The sequence below is a fragment of the Podarcis raffonei genome, chromosome 8, assembly GCF_027172205.1.
Source record: "Podarcis raffonei isolate rPodRaf1 chromosome 8, rPodRaf1.pri, whole genome shotgun sequence".
NCBI classification, from domain to species: Eukaryota; Metazoa; Chordata; class Lepidosauria; order Squamata; family Lacertidae; genus Podarcis; species Podarcis raffonei.
This window is the reverse complement of record NC_070609.1, coordinates 46,697,238-46,716,235: the sequence shown is the minus strand read 5'-3', so window position 1 is coordinate 46,716,235 and position 18,998 is coordinate 46,697,238. Positions and strand designations below refer to the sequence as shown.

At 39.0% G+C, this 18,998-nt stretch overlaps 1 protein-coding gene across 10 annotated transcripts; it reads left to right on the top strand.

Annotated features, from left to right (window-relative positions):
• The first annotated feature begins 431 nt into the window (after nt 1-431).
• On the top strand, nt 432-18,998 carry TERB1 (telomere repeat binding bouquet formation protein 1). 10 transcript variants are annotated; one of them, XM_053399683.1, is made up of 19 exons: nt 437-634; nt 2,809-2,907; nt 3,340-3,450; nt 3,546-3,674; nt 5,003-5,134; nt 5,844-5,904; nt 6,000-6,112; nt 6,224-6,346; nt 7,409-7,552; nt 7,950-8,081; nt 8,780-8,905; nt 9,319-9,482; nt 11,030-11,397; nt 11,857-11,921; nt 14,176-14,256; nt 14,927-15,097; nt 15,935-16,047; nt 16,411-16,620; nt 18,053-18,526. In XM_053399683.1, exons 2-19 carry the CDS (start codon nt 2,874-2,876, stop codon nt 18,068-18,070), a joined length of 2,295 nt encoding a protein of 764 aa, XP_053255658.1. In that variant the 5' UTR covers nt 437-634; nt 2,809-2,873; the 3' UTR covers nt 18,071-18,526. The 10 variants fall into 10 exon arrangements, with proteins under 10 accessions (XP_053255653.1, XP_053255659.1, XP_053255661.1 ...); XM_053399682.1 differs by lacking the exon at nt 18,053-18,526 and adding an exon at nt 18,734-18,997 and having other exon boundaries at nt 438-634; XM_053399678.1 differs by having other exon boundaries at nt 432-634; nt 15,938-16,047; nt 16,411-18,526.

Genomic DNA, 18,998 nt, shown 5'->3' with positions numbered 1-18,998 from the left:
TGAAATGTGACCTACTTCATGACAATGGTAGGGGTGTGATTAGAGGTGTAGCAGGTTTACTAAGAAGAAAAACTAGCTCTCTCCTGTGGGCTCAAGGAGGTTCTAATGTTTCACTTCTGACTTTTTTGGTATCTGTTAGTGTGTGACCACGTGACCCGGAAATGTCTGCGGACAGCGCTGGCTCCCGGCCTATAGAGTGAGATGAGCGCACAACCCTAGAGTCTGGCAAGACTGGCCCTTACGGGCAGGGGTACCTTTAGTGTGTGTAGTACACATGATATTTTGTACTAACGTGATTTTGATTTGTACCCATTTACTTCTCAGAGCATTCCCAATCTCCCAATTTAAAAAAAAAAAATTAATCTAGTTGAGAGTGCTGACTGCAGAAGAGTCTCTTGCAGAATCTGACCCAGGCATCCCCAAACACGGCCCTCCAGCTGTTTGGGAACTACAATTCCCATCATCCCTGACCACTGGTCCTGTTAGCTAGGGATGATGGGAGTTGTAGTCCCAAAACAACTGGAGGGCTGAGTTTCGGGATGCCTGGAGCCTCTGATCCCTCAAGTCTCAAGAGATGAGGATGCCACCAGAAAAGTAATACTGAAGAAGGAATAGAGATAAAGTGCGTTTTGGGGTGGAGGGTGTTCTACACCTTTTAAGATTTCTGAAAGGAAAAACAGTAGTATATTTTATATGATAGGTCTTTCCATCCTACACGCAAAGTACACCTTATCGGACTTTTGAAGCCTTAAGGTTTGTACGGGTTTATCTCTCTCCAGTAAAACATGTTTCGGATTGCAGCCTCAGTTTAATATCCAGCTCATGATTTGGTTATGACAAGTGTTTTATTTCCCTAATCGGAGGCGGCCCACCAGCTGAGCCCGCTTGGCCCAGGTGGGAGCGCTCAGCTCCAAAAGAAGCAATGAAGCCGAGGCTCGGCGCCGCAGCTGAGGCAAACCGTGCCGGGGGAAGGGGGGAATAAATGAGGCGGCGCTCGCTCGGGCTGAGCGGCTCCTTCGCTCGCCCACCACCTCTCCTCACAAGCGGAGTTTCATTTAGGCGGGAAAAACTCGGCCGGTGAGTTTTCAGGTTTAGCCGCTCGCGGGACCGGGGGGGGGGGACGGACCGGGGAGCGGCGTTTGCGAGGCTTCCCAGATAGCGAGTATCTCCTTTTACTGAGCGGAGTGTCGTCGCCTTGGCTGCGAAAAGGAGAAGCCTCTTCTGCTTAGAGGGGAGCCGCCAGTGCTACGATAAAGATGTGTCAGTCAGGGCACGTCTTCCCCCCTCAGCCTGGGATGCCTTTTGAGCGTACATTTAGGGGGACCCCTAAATCAAGTAAATAAATAGAAATACTTGGCAACTGACTAATTGCGTGGCAGATAACTCGGTTCTCCCCCCCCCCCCATCCCAGATAAATCCTGGTTACGCCCATGGGCAGGTTCCTGTCAGAAAGGGGAAAAGGGAGAAAGTCGCTGCCACTTTCCTGTTCCTTCCCTGCTAAGTATTCGTTTATTTATTGCCTCGCATTTAAAAGCACCACGAATAAATATAAAAGATAGACTTACAATTCCACGTTATTCCACACAGCATTATTATGTGAATCATGATAAATCTGTTAGTCCTTAAAGTGCCAGAAGACATGGCTGGGTTTTTTTTGCTGCAGAGGACTTTTCATAGCTACCCTTCCGAATATGTTTTTATTATTTTTGTGTTTCAGAGAATTGTAGGGTTGGAAGGGACCCCCAACGGTCATCTAGTCCAACCCCCTACAATGCAGGAATACTCACTTATTTGTCTTGACCCCACCCACCACACACAAGGCAATGTGTATATGGGTTGCCTCGCTTCAGAACAAGCCTCTGAAGCAGGTCAGGCTGAGAGAGGACAGGCTTCTCTCTGATACATGAGTGAAGAATCAGTAAATCAACTTCCAGGCCAATCAGTTATAAATCTCAAAGTCATTAAGTTCAGGAACACAAGAGCTTAACTTGAGAACGTTCTCAAGAAGGTACATGAATCCAGTTAGACTAAATAGAGCAACAAAAAAAAGTTTGATTGTTTCTTTATTGTAAAAGTTATTGTTATTATTTAAACCTCAATAATATTGAAGTAACCTCTGCTCTACAAACACTTATACCATAATATAGACCCTCTGTTCTTTTTCTTGGTGACTGATGGACACTCCCCCCATGCAACGAAATGGTTACTGTCCCTGTAAAATATGTTGCAGACTTTATTTATATTTAATATTGTGGAGGTAATATGCTGTACAAACTCAGGAGATTAAAGTGTGTTTTTGCCAGCTCTTGTTCTTCATGGTCTTCGAAATAATTACAACTTTACTTGCCAGTGGGTTGGGCAAAGACACTAGTTCCAGAAGTTTAACAGAAACTTTTAGAAACTATTTGTTTCTCTCAAAACACTCACTAAAGATGCTAATAATCTCAAATTTGTTTCTAGATTAGTAGATTTAATGCCACTCTAGGTTCATATGGACAGAAGGGTGGGATATAATTTTAATAAAATTAAATTATCTATTTGCAGTATGTGCTAATTAATTTGGAGTCATTCCTCAGTTTGGTTCTAAACACTGATAAACTAGATGTGCCATACCATCCATGAAGGGTGAATAAAAATTATTTACTTTGCATCTCTTCATATATTATGCATGCATGTTAGGTGATCTTGAGTATGTTGTGCTCCTGTAGAAGTGGTAATCAACATTAATACAAATGTTAGATTTTATTAAACTGAATATACTTTCCTTAATTTTCTTTTTAAAAATCCAAAATTGTGTTTTGATAACAGAGACAGTGAACAACAGCCCCTCCTCTGTTTTGCAGTTAAAGGCTAAGGAAAATAATACAGTCAAGATGGAAAATGGAAAAGATCAGAAAATACCATGTGGTAAATTATTTTATATCCATGTTACTTTTCATTATTTTAGTAGTCTTTCAGGCTAATCTTCAAATGGAAGTAGGAAAAAGATAATAGTCTTTTGCAGAGATCCAAGCACCTGATCTACAAGGTTGAAAATGTCCTTCTGCCTAACACTGCCTGACTCTACTGACATATGTCACTGAGAAACCCCATAAATGAGGAGTGCTCAGTGTGCTCACCTAACTGGTGGTAGCCAGTGGAAACTCCCAAAATGTAGTTTTTGGGGCTGGGAAAGGGGGCTGGGCTGGGCTAGCACAGAGTCTACTGGACTCTGAGCCAGCTCTGTTGGGATTGCCAAGGGTAATGGGATTCTGGCTGTTAATTAATCAGCAGTTTTAATTGTGTATGAAAATAAAATATGTAAAATAATTTGAAAAACTATTTGCTTTATCCTTATAGAGATGAAAACTGATCTGAATTTACTACTTGAATGTCTAAAATATCAAATGGATCATCCTACTACTCAGAAAGAGGCATTGGTTACTATTTATTCGGCCTGTCAACAAAACAGTAAGATGTTGAGTTCTAGTTGCATTGCTCCATGTTTTATTAAAATATATTCCTTTAAATGTTGACACTTTCCCCATTGTTTCTGTCTTTTCTAGGTGATGCAAGTGATTATTTTCGAGAAATAGGTGGTTTGATGTTTGTATATAACCTTGCAAAGTCAAGTGTGCACAGCATGGTAAAGGAAGCTGCCTTATTTACATTAGGAGGTTTAGCTGAGAATAATGGTAATGCACAATTGTATTCTTTTCATATCATTATATTATCACATTTGAAGATACTAAGTTTTCGTGTTTCGCTTCATTTCTGCAAAAGACTAGTTTTCAAGTACATATACTAACAACAAAAGCTTAAATTTGACTCTAGCAAAATGGCAGTGAGTGCAGCTTCTTCAATAGGTGCATTACATGCTCCCCTTTCAACCTACCCATGGAATTCTGAACTACCTGCAGCTTCTGAAGCAATCTTAAGGGCAGCCCCACATAGAGCACATTGCAGTAATCCAATCCTGAGGTTACGAATATATAGCTTCCTGTGGTCAAGCTGTGCTTATTCAGGAACAGGTGCATGAGCCAAAACTGGTAAAAAAACACTCTTATGCTAAAATATTCACATCCTGGCTAGGGATAAATTAGGAACATCTTAAGGACTCTAATCAGCAGGAAGTTGGTTTGAGAAACAAAACTTCAAACAGCAGACAAGGCTATGGCAATAATGCTTCTAAATACCAGTTGTGAGAAACCCACAGGAAGGCAAAATGCTCTTGTGCTCAGGTCTTGCTTGCTGGTTTTCCTCAGACATCTGGTTGGCCACTATGAAAACAAGATGCTGGACTAGGTGGGTAATTGGCCTGGCACAGCAGGCTCTGCTTATTTTCTTACGTTCATGAGTGGAAGTTTGGGATTGGTTCTGCCAGTGTGCCTGCATTATTTTGACCTCCCTGCCGCCTTGCCCCTTCCCCTCTTGGTAAGCAGTGGCAGCACTCTTGGCAGGAAGCTAGCACTGAGGCTCTGCCCCACCAGGCAGGACACCTCTGTCCATAGAGTCTCCATCTTATCAGGATTCAGTCTTCATTATCACACCACCACATCCAAACATCAGTTAAAGGCTTGTACATTCAGATAATATAGAGAAACGGAGATAGGTGTCATCAGTGTACTACAAACAACCACTTCCAGTGGGTTCATTTAGATTTTGAACAGCACTGGGACAAGTTGTGTATTAATGTCTCGTCCCCACTGTTACGTATGTTCCTTAAGTGTCCCCTGCTCTGAGCTTCACCCACCTTGTAGCCAAAAAATATTTTGGCAGTCAGTAGAAATAGGTCAGTATCTATACAAAAGAAGAAATGGACACAACTCTGTCATTAAAATGGCAACACTGAGATTTTTTAATCTCCAAGGGCTACTATTATTTGAATCCCTCCCCCAAACAGACTGATACAGATACCTACAATTATTGTAGAATTTATAAGAAAGTTTGATTCTGTTTCCTTTATTAAATTTAATGTAATATAACACATAAATTTCTCAGAGGAATATCTATTTTGTTTCAGTATTCTGCCAACAGACGTTATGTACTTCTGGATCATTTGAAGACCTTCACAGACACCTAACTAATAATGATTCCAGTGTGAATTTGAAAAGAATGTCTGTTTATTTCTTAATAGCACTGGTTTCAAATAACAGTAAGTCCCCCCCCCCCCCGCTGCATGTAAGGAAATTGCAGTTACACACAAACAAACACAATATAAATTATGATGAGTAGCCTCCAGATGAATATTAGCTGCAATTAGGTCAATTAGACTTATATTCACAGATATGTGCTTATAAATCCTATTGCTATTCACAGGTACTTAAGCAAGTTTAACTACTATATTTTCTAAGGATATGCTCAGCTTCAGCAGTGCATAAATCACTATGGTCTATATATTTCATATATTACATTTTAAGTTTAGCTGCTATTCCCTGCAGGGTGTATACTCAGGGCTCCTGCAGACATGTGATTGATTGTGGGTGTATTCAGCAACATATCCTTGACACAATAAAGTGCATTACTGGTTGATTTATTCTGCTTTAGTTTTTTCTGAGATGCTTCCCCAATGCTACCATGCTGTGTACATGCTATACCTTTCCCCCAAAAAGAATTCTGGGTACTGTAGTTTACCCCTCACAAAGTAAGATCACTTATGACCCCCCCCCGCTAGCATCATGAGCACAAATTGTCATGAATGCACAATAAAAAGTGTCTAAAGAGGCCCTCAGTGACAAGCATGTTTCATACCACATGTGCGAAACAGTTCTAAGATTTCACTAAATTATTGATTGCTTGATATTTGAAATACTTCGTATATTTTATTTTAAATCTTTACATGCCAAAATGTGGTCATTTTATAGAGCGTGGGCAGATGTGTGCGAGAGAGTCTGGTTGCCTTAATGCTCTGCTTCAATTATTCAGGTAAGTAATAAAGCAAGAATGTTGTACTAAACTAAAAATTCCTCCCCCAAGCTTTAATTGCTATTTGTTATGTTTTTGTTTTAATTTCCTAACAGAACAAGTCTTTCAGTATGTGATGTGAAACTTTTGGATCAAAAAATTAACGAATATCATCTGTGGTCTTCAACTTGCAGTGCTCTCTGTGCAAGTGTAAATAATCCCCAGAATGGTAATTTTTTTTGTTAAACATTTCCTTTCATTATTTGTTTGATGACAGTGAGGAAAAATACAAGTATTTTTCAATGCAGATCTAAGTGTGCCATTGTTTTGTCACCAACAGAGGAGAATCAGAAATTTTGCAGTTTGGTTTTTCCTCATGCAAAAGACTGGCTGCAAAGTAGTATAAAGCCTGAGATAGTTCGCCCAGTATGTTCATTCATTGGGCTCACAGTTGCAAATAATTGTAAGTATCTAACCATTGTACCAGCACATTATTTTTCAGTGAAAAGCCTGCTGGGATTTCTTTTGCCATTTCTAGTGCTTAATTTCATGCATCTTCTGTACAGAAATAGGGCAACTACTTTGGTGATGTTATCATCATCAAATTCTAGAACTTAAAGTGGAGCCAGGTATTGCTTTAAAGAGAGGAGGGCAGGGCTTTTCCAGCTTGTATTGCATTTTCTAGAAATCACTATATATTCATTTGTTAAAATAGTAAATATATATATGTTGCCTTTCTACCAAACCATTCAGGGCAGTTTAGAGTTTAAAATAATGGCTTTCAGTCTTGATACAAAACAGAGAACTCAGAGGAAAAACAGTACATTCAGGTACCAGCTCTTTCATAGTGTTATATAATAACAGACCTTCCAAGTGTTCCTATTTTCCAGAGACAATGCTGGATTTACAGAAGCCAGCAGAATGCCCTGCTTTTCCTTATGATGTCCCTATTTTTATCAGAGAAATTTTGGAGGGCATGGAATTATCTGACTTCCCAGTCATCTGAAGGCAACCCTGTATAGGGAAGTTTTTAAATGTTTAATGTTTTATTATGTTTTTATATATGTTGGAAACCACCCAGAGTGGCTAGGGCAACCCAGTCAGATGGGTGGGGTGTAAATAGTAAAATTATTGTTATGGAATAGGACGTCCCTATTTTCATCTGAGAAATGCTTGAGAGTTTGTAATGACCAGATGGAAGAGTTGCTGCAGGAAACAATTTGAGGAAGGGACGAATTGAGATCAAGCTAAAGTAATTTTTGTGAATAATTTCTCTTAAAATTAATTTACAAAAGTTTTCTTACATTGAGTCAGAGCACTGATCTGTCTAGCTCAGTAACATCTACATTGCATTGGAGTGTCTCCAGGATTTCAGACGGGGTCCTTCCCAGCCCTACCTGGAGATGCTTGGGATTGAACTGGAGACCTTCTGCATTAGACAGAAAGCCTGGAAAACTTCAGCTTAAAGCAAACTATGATAGAAGCATGACTGGTAATTGTTATGGTTTGTTTTTGTTTCTTCAAGCAAGAATGCAGCAATTTTTTGTTTCTGTTGGTGGATTAGCTGTTTTGGATGAGCTTCTTGTGAAATTGAGACACAATTCACTTGCAAGCACGAAACTTGCCGTAGTGGTGACAAAAACGATTGATGCCTGTATTGCTGATAACTGTGAGTGAACAGATTGAAATATCTTTCTACATAAATATCTTAACAGAAAATGAAGCTTGTTAGGTCCATGCTTCCCTATAGGATTAGGTACTCTCAGATCATTCATTACTTATATTACCAGGATCTGCCTTGGCTTCTGACTTTATTTATTAACATGACAAACATTAAATATCATCAAAATAAGTTAAGGATCCTGCAAGGAGGGGAAGGGAGTTGCAAATTCTTCTAATTCCCAGTCCTCACAAATCTTGTAGTTAAGTGTTGTACCTGGTATTGGATGAAAGCTCGAGATAACTGGAAGAAAGGATGGAACAGGCGTTCTATAAAAGTATGTTTCTTTACTGCATGTTGAGTTTAATGGGTGTTTTTTCCTTTTAAATTTATTTTGCACCAATAGCTGCTGTTGGAATTAACCTGCCAAGGTATAATATTGTGCCAAATCTCCTAACACTGCTTTCTTACAAACATCTGGATGCGGGAGAAAAAAATAGTATTATACTTACCCTTGGACACTGTACAGATGGCTGCGGTAGGATACTAGTTCTGTCTTTCTTAAATTGAACATGTTAGATGTTGCATTCAAATGCAGTTTGTATTAGAATTCCAGTGCACAATTACTGTGCTTAATAATAACCTATGAAGATACCAAACCTGATGTTGCTAGAGTAATGCATGGTTGGTTTTAACAAGCTGCGTTATCCCTCATCACTTTGAAACTTACTACATTTAGGCTGCAATCTTATATCCACTTACCTGGGACTAAGCCCCATTGAACTCAGTGAAACTTACTTTTAAGTAAACATGGTTAGCTTTGTACTATAAATAGGATTATGATTAGGCACCTTTTTCATTAGTGGTTATTTCTAGTGCAGGATCTAGGAACTTCTACAAAATCCTGATAATCAACTGTCAAAGCCAAGTTAGAGTTATTAGTGGTAGCTAAGTATAAATTTCTGCTTTAACACTGAAGTCTTAAAAAGGCACTATGCAATATTTCCATTAAAACTAATAGGACAGATTCATGTAAATGAAGTCACACTACAGCATGTTATTGAGCATATGCAAATAAACTAGATATGACTAATTGAAGTTGGGCTGAAAATTCAATATAACTGTATCCCATTGTAATTTTATTGCTTATTCTTCTAAATATGATAAGAGGTACTGTTACAACTGTACAGTTTGGACAAATATGTTCCAAGAAAGTAATGGTATTTTTTTTTTTAGAGGAAAATCAATTTGCTCTGGTCAAGAACAATGGCCTTCCACTTATGATTCAGGCACTAACTGAATCGCAGGATGAAGAACTAAATAAGGCTGCCACCTTTGTGCTGCAAAATTGCAAACAGATCAGTAAGATTATCATTATTTCCATTGCTATTTTAAAAAACTTATAGGGCAGATCTGTGAATATCTTCTTGCCCATTAGCTTTGTCTGTAAAATTTCCTATTTCACCCAGGTTAGAGATCATCAACTTCTGTTCTATGCTTCCCTTCCCACTTTCTTCTACTTGTTAATTTGATCTCTTCTTGCTTCTATCTTCCCTTGATGAAGCAGAAATATTAATGAAGGAAGTATGTCTGGGGCTGTATTTGTATAAGGTCCTTTAGATACTGCATAGAGATGTAAAAGGCAAAATAAAACATACCTTAAATAAGTCACTCTCATTGGGAGCCAATATTTTAAGACTTTGGCATGTAGAATGAAATATAATTCTGTTTTTATAAAGCCAGCTTACCTTGCCTTATTCTAACTTTTCCTAAAGCTGAGAAGTTGTCACTGAAGTTAGGAAAACATTCATTAAAACTGGATGATGCAGAACAGTTGAAGGTTGATTGGCAGAACAGAGAGATGATCCTTGAAGACTACTGGGACAAAGCCAAAGAAATTTTGCGTAGAATCGAGGGACTTGAAAATGACCAACAACAGGTGGTTCTTTGTTTTTTTGGTTTTTTTTTTTAAAAAATAAGAACGGATGCAGTATGTTAAAAACAGAGGAATAGTTCCATGCAAGAAAATGGTGTCTGAGTGAATTATAAAAAGGGAAGCCTAAGTCTGGTAAGTTTTTTTAAAAAATGTTTCCCCCCCCCTATTTTCCTGTGGTGGAAGGAGGATATCATCATCTGGGTTATTCCTCCCAGTCAGTCCAGAAGGTAGGGCTAGCAAAAACAAGTTTATGGTATGCCTTCTGTGGGGAATAGCACCTTTTTCAAGCTTCCATCCTGTCTTGGCTTCACTTTTTAGCTATAGATGTTTGTTTCTATTCTAGTATTCCTAGCTTGTGTAAATTCACAAACATGACCATTCTTTGTTATGCAAACAAACATATTTCAGCTACTTATAGTACTTCAGATAAAATATCCTACCCACCTGTAAAATTATTGCTTCCCCATCTTCAGCCACATAGTCATGGTGATTCAACATGAACTTCTGTGATCACATGCTTTCCCTCAGTAATTTAATTCCAGTTATTTCCAGTAGTGAATTATTAATTTTTAAAAATATTTTAACTTGATCGGTGAAGGTTAGGATATCACAGGAAGAAACATCTTCCTTATCTGTTTACACATTCTGAAATGCTTTGGAACGCTAAGTCTTGTTTGTGTTGGATGATTTCTTAAAGGTACCCCTGCCCGTACGGGCCAGTCGTGTCCGACTCTAGGGTTGTGCGCCCATCTCACTTAAGAGGCCGGGGGCCAGCGCTGTCCGGAGACACTTCCGGGTCACGTGGCCAGCGTGACGAAGCTGCTCTGGCGAGCCAGCACCAGCGCAGCACACGGAAACGCCGTTTACCTTCCCGCTATAAAGCAGTACCTATTTATCTACTTGCACTTAGGGGTGCTTTCGAACTGCTAGGTGGGCAGGAGCTGGGACCGAAAGACGGGAGCTCACCCCGCCGCAGGGATTCGAACCGCCGACCATGCGATCGGCAAGCCCTAGGCGCTGAGGTTTTACCCACAGCGCCACCTGCGTCCCGCTAGGACGATGATTTCTTAGGTTTCATTATTTTTATGCCCCAGTCTTGTTTTTATGCAGTATTTTCAGCTGCTTGTTTTGAAGGGACTTGAGCATGAAAAGACAACAACAACAATTTGACCTGAATTTGACAAATACTTCTTGCTTCAAAGTATATATGCAGTAATATTAATATTGTGGAACCAAAATGCCATTGTCAAAACAAGAACTGAGTTCAGCAAATTAAAATTGACTTCAACTTAAAGGGAAACAACACAGGAAAAATACATACCTGAAATGTTAAATAAGATTATGAAAGAAGTAATGGGGTGTGAGTGATGTTTTCATTCTAATCCACAAAGTTTGGCTTTTGCGACTAGGTGTGAAACTAGGTCAAGTCAACTTCCTGAGTTGATCATTCCTGCCTTGAACCTTCAATATAAGTAGCCATGTTTTTCCACCCTCCCCCACCCACTGGATGTATTTTGTATGACCTTCAATTGCTATTTTTTTAAACACAGAAAAAAGTGAGAAGACAAATATTAATTGATGATATTCCCAAAGAAGTGATTCTGCAGACTACCCCTATGCATCTTAAAGAAAATGCAAGCAAGCCAAATTCAAGTGACATAACACATACAGAAGTGAACCAACAATTACTAGATTCCATGTCTGCTAAACCGATTGCTACTAAATTTGTAAAAGACTATTCAAAGAATGAATTTCTAAATCCTGCCAATAGGAATCCAACTGATGCGTCAGTCAGTCGAAATGAACTTAATCTTCATGCAGCTGATAAAATGAGGACACCCAACATAACCCACCAACATAAACATATTACAGATAAAACCACTGTTGGTGAATCTAGCAAGTCTGAAGTACAAGTAAGGTACTGTATCTAGGATCCTACATACAACTTTAAATTGATACTTTAAAATCCTGATTGTGAATCAAATTAGCAAACTGCATTTAATATTATTAAACTTTGTCATGAACTCTAATGGACTGAAATTCCATCTGGTATATATAGGGAGCTGTAGACCTCTTTCAAAATGAAACCTTTTACTTTCAGCTTTTGAACTTCTTCATGGCTACTGAATAGCCTCATGTGTGGAAGCTACCCTGAGAATTTTTATTTGAAGCGAAGTGTAAGAAAATGATTTATATTAGATAAATGCAGGCAATAAATGAAATTATCCCAAGCTTCAATGTGCATATGAAACATGCCCCCCTTTCCCTGGTTACACTGTAGTGCAATGTGCGAAATTGTGGGGGTCGAGAAGCATGATACAACACAATGAAATATATATTAGGTCAAGTTTTAAGAATGTCTTTCTTATCCTTTTAGTGAATTATTGTGTAAACAGACAGATATTGCAGGTAAAAGAAGAACTCAACTGGTACAAAATACAGGTAGGTACTGTTAATCAAAAGTGTTCAATTTCTGACATTTTACTAAGTTGATCGTTGTTAGAAATTAGTTTATTTTAAATTGGATGAAAAATAAGCACATATATATCTTTACCATATACCATACTTAGTGGCTGCATTTGCACATCATGCTAAGCCTTGGGCTTGTGCACTTGGTCCCTTCTCTCCTCTCCTGCATAGCCAAAAGAAGCAGTCAAAACCTTTTTGCTTTTTACATTTGGTTAAAAGTGGTTTGTTGTGTTGGTTGGAGCAACATACTGTGGTTCATAAAACTATAGAGTCAGAAGACATCCTGAGGCTCATCTAATTATCCACCCCCATCCCTGCAATGCAGGAAGCTCAACTAAAGCATCCATGACAGATGGCCATCCAACTTCTGCTTAAAAACCTCCAAGGAAGGAGCGTCCACAACCTCCCAAGGAAGCCCATTCCACTGTTGAACAGCTCTTATGTCAGAAAGCTCTTCCTGATGTTTAGTCAGAATCTCCTTTCTTCTAACTTGAAGACATTGGTTCAGGACTTCAAGCTTGCTCTGTCCTCTATGTGACAGCCCTTTAGATATTTGAATATGGCTATCATATCTCCTCTTATGCAGACTAAACATACTCAGTTCCCTCAACTGTTCCTCATAAGGCTTAGTTTCCAGACCCTTGATCATCTTGGTTTCCCTCCTCTGTACACATTCCAGCTTGTCAATATCCTTCTTAAATTGTGGTGCCCAGAACTGGACACAGTACTCCAGTTGCTGTCTGACCAAGGCAGAATAGAGAGGCACTATTACTTCCCTTGATCTGGACACTAGCTTTTTTTTACTGCTGCATCACACTGTTGATCATGCACCACACATGTTAATCATGTGGTCTATTAAGACCCTTAGATCCTTTTCACAGTTGTCCATCTTATATTTGTGCATCTGGTCATTAGAACCTTACATTTGTCTCTCTTGAAATTCATGGCCCAGTTCTCCAAACTGTTACAGTCATCCTGAATTCCGATTCTGTCTTCTGCAGTGTTAGCTACCCCTCCCAGTTTGGTGTGTCTGCAAATTTGATTAGCATCTCCTCAGTACCTTCATCCAGGTTATTTATAAATATGTTGAACAACAATGGGCCTAGGACAGAACCCTGTGGCATCCCTCTTGTCACACTTTTCCGAGGATGATGAGGAACAATTAGTGATCACTCTTTAGGTTTGCTCAGTCAACCAGCTACAAAATCCTCCTAACAGTAACTTCATCCAGCCCACATTTTACAAGCCTCTCCCCAATTATACCACAAGAGGCTTTGTGAAAAGCCTTACAGAAATCAAGATACACTACAAACATACCAACTTCAAACCAAAGATTATGATGCTGGCTTGTTGGAAACTAAGCAGCATAGTTAGTATTGACCACAATTCCAGGTATGGATGACATGGCAATCTGTGTTTAACTGAAAGCAGAAGCAAAAGCATACAAACTCATCCTTGGCTGCATGAAAAAATGAAGGCAGTGTGTGAGACCAAGGTATGCTATAGCTTATGCATGTTGTGCTAAAATGCATGTGGTGCTAAACTATGGTTTAGCATGACATCTAAAAAAAGCCAATATGTTATACGTATATTGTTCATTATATGTTGTCCAAGCATGCTACATATTTGCCCGTGTGGAATAATACTATTACTCCATCACATATTCAATGATGAATTTGTCTTAAATTTCATAATCTAGTATGACTTTTTATTGTTAAAACTATTCATGATATAAATGTCTGTTGCCTTTAAAATATAAGCACAGTTGTATTCAATTATTTGAAGACCAGAGTTAAGGCTGTCATAGTAACTCAAGCTCCACAAAGCTGAAAATTGGATGCTAAGGCTGATGCTATAATGGACGTACCCTAACAGGTGTCATTTTATAAATAGAATTTTGAGACATAATGTTGGACTTTTCTTTGTTGGCTACCCACCTTACCTAAAGGGGTACTTGTGTGTCCCTCCAACACATTGTAATAAAGTTCTGGAAACTATGTTAGGTGCTATGGACTTGGACTCCATGCTCCTGCATCACTGTCAACTGAACAAATTAATGCCTTAGAAATTTCATCTGGTATGCTGGCTAAATAACTTAGTTTAGCAGCTTCTTTTTTATCTTTATCTTAATTTTGTGTTATTATTGTCTATAACTACATAAAATACATAACATCTGAATTCTTAACCATATGTTTCATATTAATCCAATAACATTTCTCTTTTATAGATCCATTATGTTCAAGAATAACAAGCAGGAGGATAAACTGTAATCTGTCTGCTTCTAAAATAGCGGAGTTTCAGTGCACAGGTGATGTTGTTGTTGTTCAGTTTTGTAAGAAGCCTAAATTAGGCTTCTAGACACTAACAGATACAGTGGTACCTCGGGTTACAGACACTTCAGGTTACAGACTCTGCTAACCCAGAAATAGTACCTCAGGTTAAGAACTTTGCTTCAGGATGAGAACAGAAATCCTGTGGCAGCGGCGTGGCGGCAGTGGGAGGCCGTATTAGCTAAAGTGGTACCTCAGGTTAAGAACAGTTTTAGGTTAAGAACGGACCTCCAGAACGAATTAAGTGCTTAACTCGAGGTACCACTGTAGTTCTTTTCTTTAAAATGGCAGAAATTTTTTTTACATTTAAAGACACAATCACTTTGTATTGTGTCTTAAAAATTAGCAATTTTGTTTTGGAAATCTAAGCAAAGAAGGATCCCACTCCACAATTTTGAATATTTGAGCAATAACAAGGCCACTTCCAAGTCTACAATTCTATTATTCAATTTACTGGTTCAATATTAGGTTTACCAATGAATTCCCAAAAAATACTTGCTAAATTTACTGATGTTAAACCTGGAAAGACCAGAATATATAAATCACAATTTACTAAAAGCAGATATGAAAAATTCAGCCTGAAATCCTTTTAAAAATGCTTTTTCTAAAGAGTCACATGCTATTTTAGTAATATTCTATATCTTTCAGGTTGCATAACAGTAGGAATTCCCTTAAACAGCCGAAATTTTAGCAAGATTTTGCGGTCTTGTCAATATCTATGTGAACAACACAAAGTTACTCTAGAAACTGAACTGAAATATAAAAGGAAGATAAAAAGATCTATCATCTCTAGCAAGAATACTTCTACAGACTGTAATGGTAATAGTAATCATTTTTCATAAAATTTCATGTGGAGCATGCTCAAGCCCAGTGGTTTCCAACCTCCCCCCCCCCAACCACTTGAAAATTGCTGAGGGTATTGGCAGACCACTTAATGATTTTTCTGCCTGTTGCAGCAATTGTAATATGCTGTGCAATACGCTGTATGAATTTTAATTACCGGTATATATTTATTGCCTTTTAATTTTTTATATCCTGCATTTTATTATATTTCATATAATTTAAATTATAATACAACAAAATACAATAAAATAAAATGTAAGAAATAAAAGAAGCAATTAGAATGCAAATATATGTCAATATTCAATTCAATTCAATTCAATTCAATGGATGTGTCATCTCCTGACTTCAATCACAGATCCCCCAAGTTAGCTGAATTTCCTCCCAGAGCCCTCCCTGGTTCATTTTTTGTTGCAACCAGGCTTCTACTAATTATGAAACCTGGGGGGAGGGCCAGTAAAATAACATGTCCAGGGATACCTTTGTAGGGGAGACTCAGCAGCTGGGAAAAGGGTTAAGCCTGCCCACGAAATCTGCCCTACAAAGGCTGCCTATCCCAGCATTAGCATCATGATAAAGCAGGTATGTGGAACCTTTGGCCCTCCAGATGTTGCTGAACTACAACTTCCATCAGCCTCAGCAAGCACAGCCAGTGCCATAGATCAGCAACATATGAAAGGCCAAAAGTTCCCCATAGCTGTGATGGAAAACACAGGATTTGGGGAGCCCTGCATTTCTCTCATGAAATCTAGCTCTGCCTTTTGTCTTCCATAACTTTCAGTAATTTTAAATAAGCAAATGTTTTGTTTCAAACAGCAGATCTTCAAACAAAACGGGATGCATATTCAAAGAAACAAATAATCCAACAGAAACACAGGCTTAGAGACCAGGATCTGAATGAAGATCATACTTTCTCATTTGAAGATGGGGTATGGACACCTCAATGGCAAATGTTCTGCATGTTTACATTTGTGTATATGTTCTAATACATATGACAGTGTTATTTGTAATAAGTGTTATTGCCTAAACTGAGACCCAGCCTCAGCACACTGATAAATATTATTCATAACTGGTGAAAGGATATCCGTAAACCACAAGCTATTGTTAATAAACAAACAAACAAATAGTTTAACCAAAGCTCTGGTAGCCCCACTTTGGGGAAATACATCCCTGTACAATGCTTGTGTTGGTCTTGGGACTGAACATAGGACCTTCTTTATTTCCTTGTATGCATATTACCATTGAGCTCTGGCACATCTGCTGAATGTGTACTGTTTTCATTAATGATGCAGGAAACTGATATTCATCTGCCAGATATACCTGCAGTAGCTGTTGAAAAAAGCAAACGGAGAACTAGGAAAAATTTTACATCAGAAGAAATAAGATTTCTTTTGGATGGTGTAAAGAAAATGGGCCATCACTGGAATTTAATTTTATGGACTTACCCGTTTCAGAAGGGAAGGACAAATGTTGACCTTGCTAAGAAATACTGCCACTTACAGGTAATATTTGAGATTAATTTTGTGCTAGTATTTTACACCTTTGGGACAGGATGAGAGGAAAGGAAAGAACCATTGGGCTGACTTTGAAAATTATTTCTCTTCAGTGGATGGTGGTTATCCATTAGTGTTGGAGGCAGGACTACGCAAATAATGACACTTGCCCCTACAATGTGAGTGGCTTTCACTGAGTAAAAACCAGAACTTGAATCCAAGTAGCCATTTACTTCTGTAAGTGTAAACTATGAAAGTATGGTTATATTAAACTCAAATATCATCGCTGGGACTCAATAGTATTTTGCAATAATATTAATTGATTGTACTTCAATCAATTTTATTGTTTATAACCAATGAAGAAGAAGAGTTTGGATTTGATATCCTGCTTTATCACTACCCTAAGGAGTCTCAAAGTGGCTAACAATCTCCTTACCCTTCCTCCCCCACAACAAACACTCTGTGAGGTGAGTGAGGCTGAGAGACTTGAAAGAAGTGTGACTAGCCCAAGGTCACCCAGCAGCTGCAAGTGGAGGAGCAGGGAATCAAACCCAGTTCACCAGATTATGAGTCCGCTGCTCTTAACCACTACACCACACTGGCTCTCATTACAATGAGACCATTTCCATAAAAACATTTAGATAGTACATTTCATTTCAAGAAGAAATACCAAGGCTGTTCTCAAGAAAATGTTTCATTTATTTGTCCTGGGGTTGGGCATATTGGCTCCACCTGGCCTGGCTGGATTGGCCAGGAATCAAATAGCCTATGGTGGGAAAGCCCACCAATCTCCTGTGGCTGGCCTGGGAATTCCCCCACAGCCAGCTGCATAGCCCTGATGTTGCTCCCAAGGGGGAGGGGCCTGGCGCAACAGGCTGCAACAGCCACCCACCCCTGTGACCGGGTAAGCAGCCATTTTCAAGTGAATAAAAGCCAACAAAATAAGAAAAATACAGTCATACCTTGGGTTGAAGTTGCTTAAGGTTGAGGGTTTTCAGGTTGCGCTCCACGGCGACCCAGAAGTAACGGAACGTGTTACTTCCGGGTTTCGCCACTCGCGCATGCGCAGATGGTCAAAATGAGGTCACACACATGTGCAGAAGCGGCAAATCGCGACCTGCGCACGTGCAGACGCGGGTTGTGTTCTGCTCTGGATGCAAACAGGACTCTGGAATGGATCCTGTTCGTATCCAGAGGTACCACTGTACTATAAAGCCAATTATAAAAATACAGCGACCTGTAATTAAAATAATTAGCACAACAACTACATTAAAACATCCATAATTAAAATATATACCTAAGCAAGCCCATCAGAACAGCACAATAGCTAAAACAGTTAAAGCAGCAATCAAATCAGGATAGCAGGAAAATGTTTGTCCAAACAGGTATGTCTTCAAGAGTTGGTGAAACGCCAATACCAATGGAACCTTCTGTATTTCAGCAGGGAGAATGTTACTGACCGGGAGTCAGAGACACCTGATCTGTACTGTAGCAATGAGACAATTGTTGAGAGGGCCTGGATTAGCTCCACCCATTTAATGGAATTATGCCCAGTGTTCCTTTCTCCTTTGGTGATGGAAGTTATTCAAGATGTAAAGCAGCACTGTGGCATCCCGTGAAAATTTCCACACAAAACTACTATTGCCACCTGACAAGTGGATGCTCCAAGCCTGGGATGCCTCCTTCCCAGAACTAGCCTGGGAGCTCTTCCCATTCCTCTGCACCCAGTTTACATTTTCTTCTCCATACAAGAAAGTCTGCTGCGCTGTCAGTTGAAAATGTCCCTTGCCAAAACTAGCCCAGCAGCTCTGCTTTTCTGTGCAACTGGTTCTGGCTTTCTCCTCAGTAGGTCATGCAGCTAACATATGGCAGAAACCGCCCTTATCAGGGTCACATAAATTGTCAGGTAAGCAAATGTTGACTCTGACTGCTAACACAACATAAAGTACTGACAGAGCTGGAGCTCTAAAAAAGCCATATTCTTCTCTCACACACCTTCCTCTCACCTGATATGTCCAGCCTGTATAGCCATATGAATCACAACTTGATAACAAATATTTGTCTGTGCCAATGCACTGACATTTGCCTTGTCTAGTTTCCTTTTTTCTCTTCTCTCTCACAGAAAAATAAAAACGAGAAAAACATATGACATCTTATAAGTTACGTGTATTCTGTCAAGGAAACAGGATCAAGTTGGTTCTTTTTCGTTTGTTTAAAATGTAATAAGTATTTTTATTTTAAAGAGAGTACTCCATTTTGTACTTGATTATTTTGTGTGCTATAAGTCCTCTTAATCAGTAAATTTATTTTGAATATAATTTATCAATATGTATAATCAAGAAAGTTGGTAACTATTCTATCTTACAGTATTTTTACTTGCTTTGGAT

Excerpts from the sequence above, each read along its gene's own strand:
- TERB1 (XM_053399678.1), top strand. The coding sequence starts at position 2,874 with ATGGAAAATGGAAAAGATCAGAAAATACCATGTG. Across the intron at positions 7,553-7,949 it reads TGCCTGTATTGCTGATAACT|CTGCTGTTGGAATTAACCTG; the intron begins GTGAGTGAACAG and ends TTGCACCAATAG. Across the intron at positions 16,048-16,410 it reads CTTTCTCATTTGAAGATGGG|GAAACTGATATTCATCTGCC; the intron begins GTATGGACACCT and ends TTAATGATGCAG.